The sequence below is a fragment of the Peromyscus eremicus genome, chromosome 17 (assembly GCF_949786415.1).
Source record: "Peromyscus eremicus chromosome 17, PerEre_H2_v1, whole genome shotgun sequence".
NCBI lineage: Eukaryota > Metazoa > Chordata > Mammalia > Rodentia > Cricetidae > Peromyscus > Peromyscus eremicus.
Genome location: NC_081433.1, coordinates 45,119,722 through 45,135,736, shown reverse-complemented (window position 1 = coordinate 45,135,736; position 16,015 = coordinate 45,119,722). Strand labels below are relative to the sequence as shown.

Genomic DNA, 16,015 nt, shown 5'->3' with positions numbered 1-16,015 from the left:
AGATTGTGGTTTATGCTTTACTGGCACTTGAAAGGGAAATTGTCACAAGAGGCTTCATGTAATAGAGAAGGGCAGGCAGAGACAGTCCTCAGCAGGAACAAGGTAGGCACAGGTAAGGGAATGGTGGGGAAGAGAAAAAGTTCAGACACATTTTCTGGAAATTCTTTTCAGCGAAAAAATGGAGAGCGACACACCCAGTAGCAGTAAATAGTATCACTTAAGAATATGAATGAAGGAAATTATTACTCTAAATCCCTCAACAAATTTTCTCTTGAACGGTGGAAGAAAAAGATAACATTGTCTATGGCTATGCTTAAAGATAGTGGTCTTTTTGAAACTGTTAATTTACTTTTAGGAAAAGTAAACAAAACACAGGAAGGACTTCTTACCAGAAGTTGCATAGACCTGTTTGTGTTCAAGACATCCATGTAAGCCATGGAGAGAGAAGAGGAATATGGCACTGTCTTTGTTCTGAAAGAATTTACACTTTGAGTATGGGTCATACTCAAACATCCACCATGCCATGAGACACATGGCATTGGCACATGGAAGAGATGTCCTCACTGAGACTAGGGATGAGATCAGAGGTGGTTTCGTAGAGAAGGTGACATAAAATGAGGATAATTTAGCCAGGCAAAGAGATGAAACTCACATTTTCTCCCACTTATTTCATGGAGGAAATGGGATGTCATTTCACTGTGTTCTGATTGTTTATCTTCTTCCAGGTTCACACTTGAAGTCTTATTAGGAAAGTGTGAACAAGAAATTTTTTGCAAGTCGAACATCATTGCTGATTCTTCGCATGCTACTGATAATTCATATTTTCTTCTAGTTTTTCTCTTGCTAGAACTTTCTATGGATAAGTTGTAAAATTTTTGTAATAGCTACACTTTACTTTCTGTATTTACCTAACAGGGGCCTTTCTAGGGCAAACACCAACACTAACTACTGGGGTTCTGCCTTATAAGGACATTATAACTTTACACATGAGATTTCACATGTGCTTAATGTCAATATGAAAACCGAAAGTCTAACTTATAAAAAAGAAGTACAGTAAGTTACGATGTCCCTAATGCTCCTTTGTAATCGCATGTAGATACAATTATGACAGTCATCCAATAGTGACATTTGTGGGGGCAGTTGTCACTTAAAATGTATTTGTAGAAAGTCTAACGGCTTCTTAAAACCATATTTTTATGAAAAGAGAAGGTGCTAATCCCTGTTGCTTTGTGGGTTTTTTTAGGAGAATATTATTATTTTATTATTGTTGTTACTATTTTTAATTTTATAATTTAATTTAATTTTACATATCAACCACCTATCCTCCCTCCTCCCACCTCCCGCCCCACCCTCCCCCCAATTCACCCCCCATTCCCATCTCCCCCAGGGCAAGGACTCCCCTGGGGATTCAGCTCAGCCTGGTAGATTCAGTTAAGACTGGTCCAGTTCCCTCCTCCCTTCACCCAGGCTGAGGGTGTCCCAGTATAGGCCCCAGGCTCCAAAAAGCTAGCTCATGCACTAAGGACAGGTCCAGGTCCCACTGCCTGGGGGCCTCCCAAACAGTTCAAGCAAAGGACTGTCTCACTTATCCAGAGGGCCTGAACCAGTTCCATGGGGGCTCCTCAGCTATTGTTTCATAGTTCATGTGTTTCCACTAGTTTGGCTATTTGTCCCTGTGCTTTTCCAATCATGGTCTCAACATCTCTCTCTCTCACACAATCCCTCCTCTTTCTTGTCAGTTGGACTCCCGGAGCTCCACCTGGGTCCTGGCCATGGATCTCTGCATCTGCTTCCATCAGTCATTGGATGAGAGTTCTACCACGACAGTTAGGGTGTTTTTAGAACTACTTTATGTTAAACAAAGTTGGTAGTTAAATTACACAATTTGTTTATTGTCAAGGCTGCCAAGATGTAGTAATCTAAAATAAGCAAATATACGCTTTATTTCTCAGTGATGACTCCAGGTGATATAACTGTACAACTTTAGTGTAAGAACTATCACAACAGGGTGGCAATCATTATACTATGGCATATCAGTAGCCCAAAGAAGCTAGGCAGAATTTTTTTACTTGTACTGGGATTTAAACTGTTAGTATTAATACATGAGTATAAGCACGTAGAGTACATGAGCAAGAGATATACAATGTGTCTATAGCATCATAGTTTCATGGAGTATGGTTAGAATAATATATAGAAAATGATACTTAAAAAGCAATAATAAAAATATCTGAGAAAGAATTAATAATAAGAATAATTGAACAATTATAAAATAATTTGTATTGCATTACATAACAAAATTTCAAGTCCCCATGGAATAAAAACAAACAAATCCATTACTAGTCTCTAAATGTTTCCAATGTCTATATGTATTTTTTTTTACCTCATCTCACAGTAGGTAATATTTTCTAATGGTAATTTGTTTGATTAGATGTCTTATATGAGATACTGAATACAAAACTTGCTTTTTATGTCATATGGTAGGTAAGCAGATATCATCTCAGGATCTTTTATTGTTTGTTGAGTTTCTACTCCATGTATAATATTGAATTAAATGTTACGGAGGTAAAGCATTGTTCAGAAATGAACCCATCCTCGAGCGACCTATAATTTTTAAGGTGAAAGAAAATTTGATGAAACAAATATGAAAGTGATACTTTGTGTGTAAAGCGACTGACTGTCAAAATGTAGGTTTTGATCAAATGCTTTGCACCCTAGAAAGAAAACACAAACATTATTCCACACATTTTAATTCAAATCATAGAGGGATCCAGGGAGAATTTCCGAAGCAATGTTAACCTGAAGTGCTTGAGCTTCGTGCATGGAACAACAGATTGGAAACTGGTCCTGATTCAAATTGTGACTCAGATACAGCAGGAACTTCATCTAAAATGTAAAATATCTAAAAAACAAAAATAAGTAAATAAAACCTAGGCTCAGAGTCTAATATTTACATGTGTGTATCTAGGGAAAGCCAGCTTACTTTGGATAGCAGATACAAAATAACCTTTTAATTTTTATTATTAAATTATTTAACATATATATTTTATTATTTCCTAGTAAAGAAGTCTAAATGTGAAGAATTTTTGAATCTTCAGGAATGGCCCTCTATTGTAAACCTTTGTCAGATCTTCTCAGCGTTAGGTAGGAGTTGAATGGCCCAGTTACCCTCATGGCAAGCCTAATACACTACTCCAGCTGTAAGTTTGTAATGCTATCAGAACTACCTCAAGGTTTGCTATATTTGATGTGGGAAATACACGTGGTTGCATGCCCTCACCAATTGCCTTTGAAATTCTTCCATCCGTTAACACTGTAATAGAACTAATAAACTTAGTTTTTATGTCATTTTTAACTGCACCCCCAAGGCTAGGCTACTACTGTGGATTAAATTGACTGTGAGTTACCAGTTCTCTTACTTTCACCAAAGGAATGTCTAGCATGGAGATTTTGCATTTCAGAAATGTTCCTTGTTGGGACCACATCTACTGATCAGTTTCTTCTTCTGATGACATCTGAGGATTAAACGCTAATTTTGGAAAACTCATCTTGCTGGCATGCAGTTTCAGCATAGGTTCACCTCTGCATCTGAACCGCTCAATAGATACACATACGTGGATGGTTCTTGCATAGAATTCCTGCATCCAATCCAAAACGAGATGGGGCAGCTCTCATTATTCCCCTTTCCTGGCTACTTCTCCAAGCAAAACAAGGCTACAAGCTGTACCATTCTTGAATGAGAGGCAACAAAGCAAAGGCAACCAATGAATAATCACATCACAGTTCTATGCAGACATGTGCCTGTATCAGTTGTTTTCAGTGAGCATTGGTAGTCTAAATAGAAAGCAAATCATATGGAGAAGAATTAGAGAGAAGCTTGGTGGGAGAAGCAGTGGGGATCCATTATGTATTTCACATGATATACGAGATCAAAGCTAATTGCTTCTTAATTGCACCACTCTCTGTGTTCCACCCTCATTGGACATACCTGTATTTTTCATCCTTTCTTGTTTTTGTCTTTTTTTTAAAAAAAAAATTTCTCTCATATGTTGCATACTGACCACAGTTTTCCCTCCCTAGCCTCCCAGTTCTTCCTGGGCACCTCTCCTCTACACCAGATCTACTTCTTTATTTCCCTTCAGAAAAGAGCTGGCCTCCCAGGGATATCAACTGAACACTGTATAACAAGTTACAATGAGACTAGGCACAAACCCCCACATAAAGGCTGGATGAGGCAAATCAGTATGTGGAAAAGCTGTATGTGCGTATATGTGTGTGTACACACATGCACACACACACACACACACACACACACACACACAGACACACACGAGTGCAGGTGCATGGACCTGAGTCTGGAGCTCTTGTCCTTTCAACTGCTGAGCCATCTTTCTGCCCTGTACTTGTATTGTTTATACAGTTTTATGAATGTTCTTTTATATTCTTTTTATATACATTGCTAAAATATACATCAGTAGCAGTTAAATTACTGCACATCTCTACATACCTGAGGGGTGGCAGGACACAAAGATTGAATCTCAACTTCAAACATTCTAGACCACTTCAGTGACTCCTGTCTAAAAATGACCCAAACATTTCATGGGATTCTGATATTTGAGTCAATTTTTTGAAGGAAAAAACCAAATGTAGTTTCTAAATTATAAAGCAAGCATACATGCAAAGACTTTTTTTCTTGAAAATTCACTAATATCAGTATTTGCATCCTTTTCTTTTTTTAAATTTCTGTACTGAAGATTGAACATAGGGTCTATGCTTACTATAAAAATGTTCTACTACTGAGCTATGTCCCAGATTTATTTATTTATTTATTTAACAATTGTTTATTTATTTGTTTTTTGGTTGGTTGGTTTTGACACAGGGTCATGCTCTGTGGCCCACGAAGGCCTTGAATTTTTAGTCTTTCTTTCTTAGGCATCCTGAGTAACTCAAATTACTGGATTTTGCCACCATGATATATTAGATTCTATTATCAACTTTAAGATTACATGCATGTTTTTACACTGGGTTTTGTTATGTTAATTTGGCTGACCATAAATGAACTCTCTTGGTTCAAGTAACTCTCCTACCTACTGCTGCTTCTTGAGTAGCTGAGGCCACATGAATAACACTGCACCCAGTCATTGCCTATAATTTTGAAGGAAACTCTGTCTCTCGAGGAGAGAGATACATAGCTTTTTTGATCCAAATTCCAGTCTAACACTATCCCTACAAAAGTAACTACTGAGTTGTAATTAAATCAATTGCTTCCAATTTTACCCATATTCCATTCCATTGAATTACTTTCCTACTAGTGAGGGCTTATTATTATTTATGTTTATTGACGTGTGTATGTCTATGTTTCTGTAAGTATTTGTGTCCTGGAGCATGTACATTCCACAGCACATTTGTGGAAGTCAGAAGACTTTTAGGAGTCCGTTCTCCCATTTTATCATGTTGTTTCTGTGATTATAACTTGGGTCATATGGCCTAGCCACAAGCACCTTGTCCTGAGCTCTCTCTCCATCCTTAAGTTGTATTATGTATAAAGAAGCTTAATTGTTATGTGTTGTTAATAATTAAGCAAAAAGAATATGATCATAGAACATAACTATAATTTCTTCTAGTGACTTTGTCAATTACCATTCCTTAAATATGCACTGTTTAACTGTACAACTACCTATTGTTCAAAATATTCTTTGCTGATCATTGAGCGAGTATTTGACAGGACTGACCCAGAACAACTACCAGACTATCACTAGCTTCCCTGACTCAAGTTCCAGAAAACTGAGTGTGCACATTTCTTGACACTTGGTCCAGCTCCCTTTTCTGTGCTTTACGTTATGCTTGGGGAGGTAATAGTCCCCAGTCAAGCATAACTAGCCATGCTTTGCACACAAACACGTGCGCAGAATTTGGTGAATGAATCCTACTGAAATTCTTAACGTTATATATAGGAACACAAATGTTGATTGGCATACCTTGGTACAGAGTTGTGTGAGTAAAAAGGAATTAATTTCATAGAAGAAAGGGATGTTTTATAATCTGCTCTGTCATCTGCAACATAGATAGACTGGAATTCTGAGCTATGATTCATCTCTCTATATTTTTTTTTCATTCAAAAGCAGAAGACTCATGTATGTGAGGTGTAATTCCCTAAAACTATAAAAATTATTGAGACTATGTAACCTCATGTAACAAGCCATAAGTTTATTGTTTGAAATATAATACTTTTCAGTGTGTTATGTAAGAAAACAGATTTCCCCAGAAAAGCCACTTAAAATATTGTTCTCATCTTCTAGAGCATAATAAAAAAAAAAAAAAACGAAACCAAAAATTTTAAATGCCAAAATATTTTGGTAGACTTCAAAGTGATACAATAAGACATGTTTACTTCTCATTAGCATTGATCGCTGAAGTTTATGCAGTCAGGTTTAGTCACAAAATGTTATGATTTATTCAAGTAGCAAGCCTCTGTTGGTCCTCCGTAAAGAAAAAATGTTAAATGGTGTAGTATGTGGTCCACCATGTTAAAGAAAATTTGGTTTCTGGTTTTATGCTTTTGGCATTCATTCTGCAAGTCCTTCTTGATCATCACCTATCTGCATTTCAAAGAGAGTTGAACAGTGATGTTTTGTTCCTGGTTTTATTAAGATAAAAACTAAAACTCATGAAAAAGTGCTTAATAAAACAGCAGTATTTTAGCAAAATGTAAAAGACACCTTCAATACTTAAAAATTAATATTCTATGTCTATACAATTTTGAAACAAACTTTTTTAAAGATCCATCTTCTTTAAAATTTTCTTTAAAATATCCCAAACCTGACATGTTTTCCTCATAGATAGTTCTAATTGCATTGTGGTAATAAATATTTTGTTTTGATAACTTTGACTGATTTTATTAAATTTAATTACTAAATGCAGAAATAATCTGAATATAAAAAAAACTGTAGTCTTGCAATAGTCAATAAAGAAAACATTAGACATTCTTATAATATCTTATCATTAATCTAGTTATATATTAGTAAACAAGAGGAACTTAGATGTCACTTCTAGGAATAGAATTAGGTACAATTGCTTTGGGAACATGACAGCATCTACCAAAGTTTAATGTACTTGTCTAACCATACTCATGCCTGCCCTATGACCCAGCAATTCTAGAGAAAAATCTTAGGGCTGGCATACACAGTACACACACACACACACACACACACACACACACACATCACATCACATCACATCACATCACATCACAAGATGTTCAAGGATTTTCATGGTAAAATTATATTAGCCCAAACTAGTCCATGAATATGGCTCATGAGATCATTAAGAGAGCCATGGATAAGTTGATTGTCATGTGGTCATACAAGGTACAACCACACTTTAATGAGAGTAAGTTCCTGCTATGTACAGCACCATGGATAATCATACAAGCATAGTGTTATGAAAAAAATGAATTGGATGAAAATTATTCTTTATTTATAATATGCAAAAGCAAGAAAAACATATTTGTGGCATAAATTAGGATAGCAATTACTTTTGGAAAAGGTGGCTGGTGTGTGCACCTATGTGGTATTGACTGATGTTTCTAATTATTGGTCTGTGATTTATTCACCTGGGTATGTTCCCTTTATGAAAATCTTATCTAAATTTTATGTATATGTTTATTTTAGAAATATGTATACTATTTAAACAAAACCCTTAAAATCTTAAAAACTTATAAAATTATTTGAATCAGAACATTATTAACTATTTTACTGTTTGGTGCTCTTGCTTCTATATTGCCTTGGAAAGAGTTTGCTAATATATAATTATGTTATCATAATGATTGCTGCTGCTCAATAGGACTGTTAACTGACTATAGCTAACAGTAACAAAGTACATATTTCAAATCAATATCTTCACTTTTCCTTTTCTAGTAATAGGATACAAGTAGATTTAGTTAACAAAGAATAATTTCCATGAAGACATTATACATCATTTTCAATAAGGTAATCTTTCATTCCTATGGAAATCTTCTTTTAAGGCCAACCACTAAGAGTGAAAATACCTATTTTTTGTATGTTATTAAAGTTTTCACAGAACAATGACCTAATCTCATCTAATTCCTATTTAGGGTAAACTTTACCCAGACTTTTGAAAGAAAGAAAATTGATGAACAATGAAAGTGTGAAATTAGCTCTTTATTGGTAGGAAGTCTTTTTCTAAGAATTTATGATTAGATTGTTCTTTTAAATACTTTAATTATTTAATGTTATTGAAGATAAATTATAATTATCAAAATGGCTTTTTGTAAATTTCAATAAAAAATATCACAAAATCTGAGCACCCAATGATGAAGAATTTATATATCTAGTTACAATAAAAATATTGTGATAAATTGTCATTACACAAATTTTAGTTCATTGACTAATATGTCTTAATTACTGACCTACAATTTACACCAAATAAATACTCTTGCTTTTTAAAAAATGCATAGTATCACCTTTAATACAAAAATTACAAATGATTGTAGTAGAAAATATCATGGAAAAATGATCAGTTTATTGTAATCTGAACTTTGTGCCACTTTCCATGACATTTTCATATACATGGAAGCTCTACATACTCTTGATATGTTCCCTACATAGAAAACCTCTGTCAATTGAAAATTACAGAAATTTATAAAATCATATTAAAATCATTTTCACTGAAAATACTTTGATCTGAAATGTTTCAAGCCCTCAATATAGAAGGCAGTCAACATTTGGACAAAATATAATTTTCTTCTCAATCATTTCAACTATTACATACAGGCATGCCAGAACAATATGACTTCCTGTAAGGCAGCTCATGAGAGTCATAACTTTTAAGGTGGCCAAAAGAATAAAACTAGATTTACTAGCACAAGAAAGAATTCTTACACCAGATGGAAATCAGTATATGCTTAACTAACACAGTTGTTCTAGTTATTTAAGTTTGGAATGCTTGAAAAGGTTGTCGGCCATTAAGTGAAATCCCACAGTAATTATGTGACAATAGTAACCTAAAATTAATGTTGCTAGTTTTAAAAATCTATATGAACAATCTTGCTTTCACACAATGTTGGACTAACAATGGGATCTCAATTATCTGAACTCTTACATAGCTTCTCCTAGTCTCTTCTAAGTAACCGTAAAGTAGAAAGCCTAGCTAACATGATTGGGACATAGTAAAAAAAAATATCATATCACAACAATTTTACAAGTTGATAGGCCTTTTATGCTGCTTGCTTCCAAAAGACAACTATAGGCATAGAACATATCTGATGTTTTATTAATGATTTTGCCTTCATGTATTGAATTAGGTCATTGCAAAGTAGTACCTTAAAGTCCCCTTTTAACTCAGTCTCTGCACATATTAAAAATGACATTTCTCTGATCCATAAGTGCCTATGTTTTATATTTTTCTTTCTAATTTAATGATGCCTCATTTTTGAATTCTTAATGTTTTGTAACTTTTTAAAAGAAATTAACATTCAAAACACATAATTCACCATTCCAAAGAGTACTCTAAGAGAAATATATGAGAAGGAAAAATATGCATATTTTTGAAAACATTAGATTTTAAACAGTAATGTAGGAAGGGTTCAATTACTTAAACACACACAGTCAGTGAAAATAACAGGAAATTACACGTTTCTAGAGGTCTCAATAGAGGCTCTTTTAAACAGAAAAATGTGATTTAAGCGACATTTTCAGTAAGTCAGTACATAATCACACATTTCTCAGCTTCCTCATTAACAAGTGGTTGCAGCTAAATGCACTGGCTTATTGAGCACTTAATGAGACTGACTGTTAATGTAAGTGGACTTACCTCAGTAGCAGTGCGGCTTCCCAGAAGTAAAATCCAGAAACTAGTGTCCGAAAGTGTCTCACGTGGGCCATGATATGGAGCGATATTCACGATCCTGGAAAGAGTCTTATCCAAGGCATGAGGGACCAGAAAGGCAGAAATGAAAACGTGCCATCTAACCCCCTTCTGGGGCTGGTGGAGACAAACGCTTGGAAGGTTTCAGCACCTCAGACAGCTCCCTCAGTACTCTGAATCCCTTTTTTTCCGACACTAGATGTTTTCCTGGACCCCTCCTCGGAGCACAGAGCAGCGGAATTCACAGGGCTACAAACGTGAGTGTGATTTCACAGCGAAGCCATAGAAAGGAGTGAGACTGAGAAGATGCGTCAGGAGTGCCTAGGTCCTGAGCAACAGTTCCCCAAAGCTCTTTCAGCAGGAAAGGACTAGCCTTCGTTTGGCTCTGACTCACTGGTGGAAGACGAATAACAGCAGTCAAAATTGGGAATGCTGCTCCATCAGGTCCAAGTGCCGGAATCTCGCTCTCCACCTTTTCAAAAAAAAAAAAAAAAAAAAAACCACCAAGCGCGGCAAACACAGGCGGGGGAGGGGCCAGAGGACTTGTCCTTCCCGCCAATCACAGCTGCACAGCGGGACAGAGTGACAGACCACTTACCATGCCAGGGAGTGCTCAGCCTTTCGCCCCTTAAAAAAGGAAGGGGCAGTGTAGAATTGGTGCAGAGCCGACTAGGCTCCTGGAGGGAGTGGAGAAGGAAGCCTCTGGGCTGAAAAGGGGGGATTCAGCCAGCGGTTCCCAGGATTAGGGGGCAGAACTCCGCGGGGATGTTCCCTCCCTCACGGAAAAAGGCACAATTTAGTGAAGACAGCTTACACCGTAATGCTAGAGTGAACCCACATCCTTGAAAAGAGCTTGGGAAGCTGGGTATGCGGTGCACATGCGGAGCAGAATCAGTTTCTTCCAGAAGCATCTCATGTGCCTGGCCAGCTTGCAGCCAGTTAATTGACTTCAGCTCTGATGAGACTTCTGAAAAGAGAAAGGGATGAAGTCTCCTAGAGAGACATCACGGAGGCACCCCACCCCCACCTCCCGTGGGCGCCCCAGATTTCCAAGCTTCACGGTGATTTTAAAGGGGGCGGGGAGAGCTAGCATATAGTACTAATTGATTTATCTCCTCTTTCATCAATTCAGAGCTCGGTCTCTCTGTTTCCTCCATGCTCCATTCTTTCTCCCTCTTTCTTCTTCCCATTCAACTAGCACTAGTGTGTGTGTGTGTGTGTGTGTGTGTGTGTGTGTGTGTGTGTGTATGCGCGAGCGTGCACGCACGTGCGTGCGTGTATTTCTGTGTGAAATAGAGAATCTTTGTTTGCTGTTGGCCAGTATCAAAAGGTTCATCATCTCTTCGGGATTTTTCAGAAGTCCACCGGGAATTTTTTCTGAAAGCTCTGCTTTCAACTCTTAACTTTTCCAACAGCCAAGCTGCATATTAAGAATGTATTCTTAACCTGTCTCACAATATTTTTCATAGTTGAATTCGAAGTGTAGCTTACAATTTAGATGCCTCTGCCACACTCCATGTAACTGGACAAACACAAATCACCATGTGCCAACGTGCTAAAAGAAGTTGCGGTAATATTTTTATTTCAGCTCTTCTATTTAATAGATCATATTATTCTCATCCAGTCAAGATAAGAGTTTCTTGAATTTATATCTTTACTTTAAAAGACATTTTTCATGTGACTTTTTAAATTTAAGTCATAAACTAGCAGAAGACTCATATGTTGATACTACTCTTTTTTTATACCTGTATTACATTTGTACGTATGTATACATGCATATATGTATGTATGTATGTATGTATGTATGGGCATGCTGATGCTTTGTTTGGAGGTCATAAGATAATTTGTAGAGAGTTAATCCTGTCATTTCACCTTGTGAGTTTGAGATCACACTTGGTCATCTAGCTTGGCAACAAATGCCTTTACCTACTGAGCTGTCTCACTGTCTCTGAGAAGATACCATTCTCAATTAACTAGAGGCTTTAACGAATCTGTTGAAAGATTACATGACACGCATGCCTTTCAGTTAGTTATTCTTTGGTTAACAATTACAGCTTTAGGAAACACATAATAAAAGATGTCTACATTATAATTTTTCTTATTTTAGTTACGGTTAAAGTGAACAATTCTTTAAGTCCTACCACACTCCATCACTGAGATTAAAGCAGAGTCAGGGACCATGAAGGAAATATGTTTACGGGCTTTCTTTATTATACTACCAAGACCACATGCCCAGAGTTGGTGGTGCCACCCACAGTGGTCTCAGGCCAACCACATCAATCATTACTAAACAAAATGCCTCATGATTTTGCCCATGAACCAATCTCCTGGAAGTAACTCTTAATATGAGATTCCCTTTCCCTGATGTGTTTAAGTTTGTGTCCAGCTGACAAAAAAACAACCAGAACAATATTGATAGAATTAATGAGAGTTAACTCTATTTGTAGTTAAGGGTTAAACTCAAACCATGGAGTACAAGATTAGAGTTATCTGCCTGGTTTCTAGGTCTGAGTTCTACAGTGCCTCTGTTGCATCTCTGAAAACTTCCTTGAAAAATAAGATCTACTACTTGGAAAAGCCAATCTTTGTAGAGTCATGAAGCATATATTCTCCAAACATGGAGAATGAAGAAGAAAATAATTCCAGCAGCTATTTAAACAAATGAAATGAACTTTCTGCATTCCAGAAAATGTTCAAGATGACTATCCTAGCAGTTTTGAATAATTTTTTAGAATGATTTTTTTTATCAGCTAATAGTAGTTCCCTTCTCATTATGTCTCAAATTCATTGCATCATTATTAGTATTAATATTGTTAGTATTAGTATATTCTATTATAAGATTCGTGTGTGTGTGTGTATATACACACAAAAAATATGTAGATAAAAACTACTGTATCCATTTAGTTTGTCTAAGTGTTTTCTCTTTTTTTTAGATTATGATATAATTACATTGTTTCCCTCTTCCCTTTCCTCCTTCTAAACTCTCCCATATAACCCTCATTGTTCTGTAGTCAATCTTGGATGCTGAGAGTGGGAGAAATTGTCTTCCCCCAGGGAAGAGCACACAAACTGGCTATTGAATAACAAATGGTCAGCCCTGAAAACACATACCCAATCAACATTATGTAGACAGAGCAGGTTGTATTTACAAATTTACTTATGTTTGTATGTAACAACAGTTTATGCTAAAAGAGTTCGCATAAATTCTTAAACCCTGAGAAGGATATTTTGCATAAGTGACTAAGGAGGAAATGGACTAAGTCCCAGATCACTAAGGTGTAGAATATGACTTGAGATCCGCAACAAAGGGCCTTTATCCCGACACCCAGCAGGGGCGGGCAGCCCATTTGCTCCTGCACCATAAACACCATTTTGCAGAAACTAGACTTCCTTTGCTTGTTTACTCCTACAGTCAAATTTAATGCTAATAGAGAAATAACAAACATCCAGAGAGATCCCTCTGTACAAACAGACCTCATGCTAGCAAAATACATTTGTTTTTCGAGACAGTATTTGAAAAAATAACAAGAACTCAGTGAAAATTAACTTCATTGCAGTCCTACATGCTTTCTCAATTTATTAATGCTGATTGGCCAAATAATTACTTCAGAAGGGAAATTAAAGGCCAGCTTAACAACAAACTCAAGCCAATTTAGTGGTAAAGAAGACACAATAGAAGAATCATTTCATAGCACAAAGATTCAACTTCCAAGAGAAAAAAACAAACAACCAGACGCTAAAGTGTAGATGAAATAAAATCACAAAATTAGACTTGAATAAGAAAGAAATGATGGAAGTTTAAGAGGTAGGAAGTATACAATATATGATAAAATAACCCAGTAGGTTGAAGAATTAAGGATATTAATGTGATGAGTCTTACCAGGTTATAGGCAGTTTTGAAGTAAAAATAAATATAGCCAAACCCTCATACAATTAATACACTTATAAGTAATACTAAGTTACCCTTAACTTTCATCCAGATGTTTTAATCCAATAATCTAAAAAATAAAAATTAGGCAAAAGAATTTAGCAACTTACCATAGGAAAAGGGGATTTTATTACAAACTAGATCTTATATTAAGGAGACAGGTCTTCCTGAACATAAAGAAAGCAGCGAATTCTGCCGTGGTGTATGCCTGGACTCTAAGAAACTGAAAGGCAGAAGCAAAGCGAAGACAACCCTGGTCTATGTAGAGCTCCTAGCCCACCTGATCTGTATATTGACATCTTGCATTAAAAAAAAAAAAAAAGAAGAAACAAAAAAATAATGAAAAAACAAATTCGCAGAATAAGTTATTAAATTTAAGCACAAAATTATTTATTCAGTTTGGTAAGCACATAAAAATTTAAAGTTCCAAGTAAACCAGAAAAATACAATTTTGAATGCAATAAATACTTTCAAATTGCTGAATAGACTATTATGCTTAAACTAAGGCTCTAAACTATTTCACTCAAATGTTTAAGTTAGTCCATTATTAATATTACAGTGTCTTAGAGATTGTAGGAATGATGAAAGACAGGAAATAATGAAAAGTCCTTTAAAGTAGGTAAAATAGAATATCGTTTAGGAATGAGAATATTCTCAGTCTTTTGACTAGTTTCAAAGAAATACCTTTTTTTTTTTTTTTTTTTTGGTTTTTCGAGATAGGGTTTCTCTGTGTAGCTTTGTGCCTTTCTTGGAACTCGAGGCTGACCTGGAACTCACAGAGATCCACTTGCCTCTGCCTCCTGAGTGCTGGGATTAAAGGCGTATGCCACCACCGCCCAGCAAAGAAATACCATTTTATAGCAAATAAATTAGAATAGTTTTATACTGGAGAGAGGGGATTAAAGACTATATTCAAGTAGAAAGGACAAAATGCATTAATGCCTTATTTGTATGTTCAATAAAGATCACATTCTTGTACTTGTATAAGATAATTTATAAAATCCCCAATTTTTCAGTCTTCACAACCCATGTGGTGTCCGGGTTTGGTAGTGTGTGCTGGCTCTGGCCACTGTGCACTCCCCAAAGTGAATAGAGTGCTTAATGATAGGCTTCATGCATTTAAGAAAGTGGAGAATTTAAAATAAAGCTCTCTTTCGTTTGATGTTAAGTATATAATTAGTTGTGACAATAAAGTTTTGTGTACATGGAAAAGAAGAAGAAGGAGAAGGAGGAAGAGAAGACTCCAACATGCCAAGTACCCTTCTACTGACACAGGGAGTTCTAGGGATGCAGTTTTCCTGAATTCTCACTCATGATGAGCTGGGCTTTCTCATAATTCAGAGATATCTATGCTCCTGAAGGAAACTCCAATAAAGTCACTGGTTCACTTAGCTAAACCTGGGTGGAATCATCTTGTTCTATTAGTGTTCTGTGTGGGTAAATCGACATTGCTTCATATTTCTCCAGGGAAAGTCACATAATATGACTAAATGTCATGCTGTGTAAATACTTACGACAGTGGGAAAAAGACAATAGTTTTAAAATCCTAATCATTCAAATGTAACATTTTTATTCTTGAAGGTAAAACATGTATTTTTTTTTTTACTTTTTCCTACATTCGAATAACCCTTAAAATATTTTATAATTAGCCTTTTTAATACTAATTTAAAAGATATTTTTATTTAAAAATGCTATGAAAATATCATTTAATTGTGTTTTATTTTTCCTATGGAATAACATTTTAATTTTTAAAATATTTTTGTGAATTTCATTCAATAGTACTGCATTTAAACCATTTAACCCCACCTGCTTACAGCTCTTCTTGTGTCCCCCCCACTCATTTTCAAATTTATGATATTTTTCTTTAATTATTGTTACATAAATATTATTATTACATGTTGCATAATATTATTATTGTTGTTGTTATATAAATACAACCTGTTGTATTCATTTAGCTAAATTTTTCCTGTTACTACATTATGTTTTGTTTTAACCATGTATATTTTAATGTATTTCCTTTTAGATGAAATATGTAATACCTTTCTTGAAAAGTATTTTTTCCAGTCAGATATTATAGTAACTTTAATTTCTTATGTTTTGCAATAGAATTTTCCTATGTGTTTCTTTTTCAGTGTTCTACTTATTCTCCCTCACTCTGTGTGTGTGTGTGTGTGTGTGTGTGTGTGTGTGTGTGTTGCGCTTGCA

At 35.6% G+C, this 16,015-nt stretch overlaps 1 protein-coding gene across 2 annotated transcripts in view; it reads right to left on the bottom strand.

The window, feature by feature from the left end:
* The window catches only part of Glra3 (glycine receptor alpha 3), a 149,457-nt gene extending 139,558 nt beyond the window's left edge, over positions 1-9,899 (bottom strand). For both annotated transcript variants that reach the window (XM_059244543.1, XM_059244544.1), the window contains exon 1: positions 9,829-9,899. In XM_059244543.1, the coding sequence (XP_059100526.1) occupies positions 9,829-9,899 (71 nt within the window). The remainder of the gene's footprint in view (positions 1-9,828) is intronic.
* Positions 9,900-16,015: the final 6,116 nt, after the last annotated feature.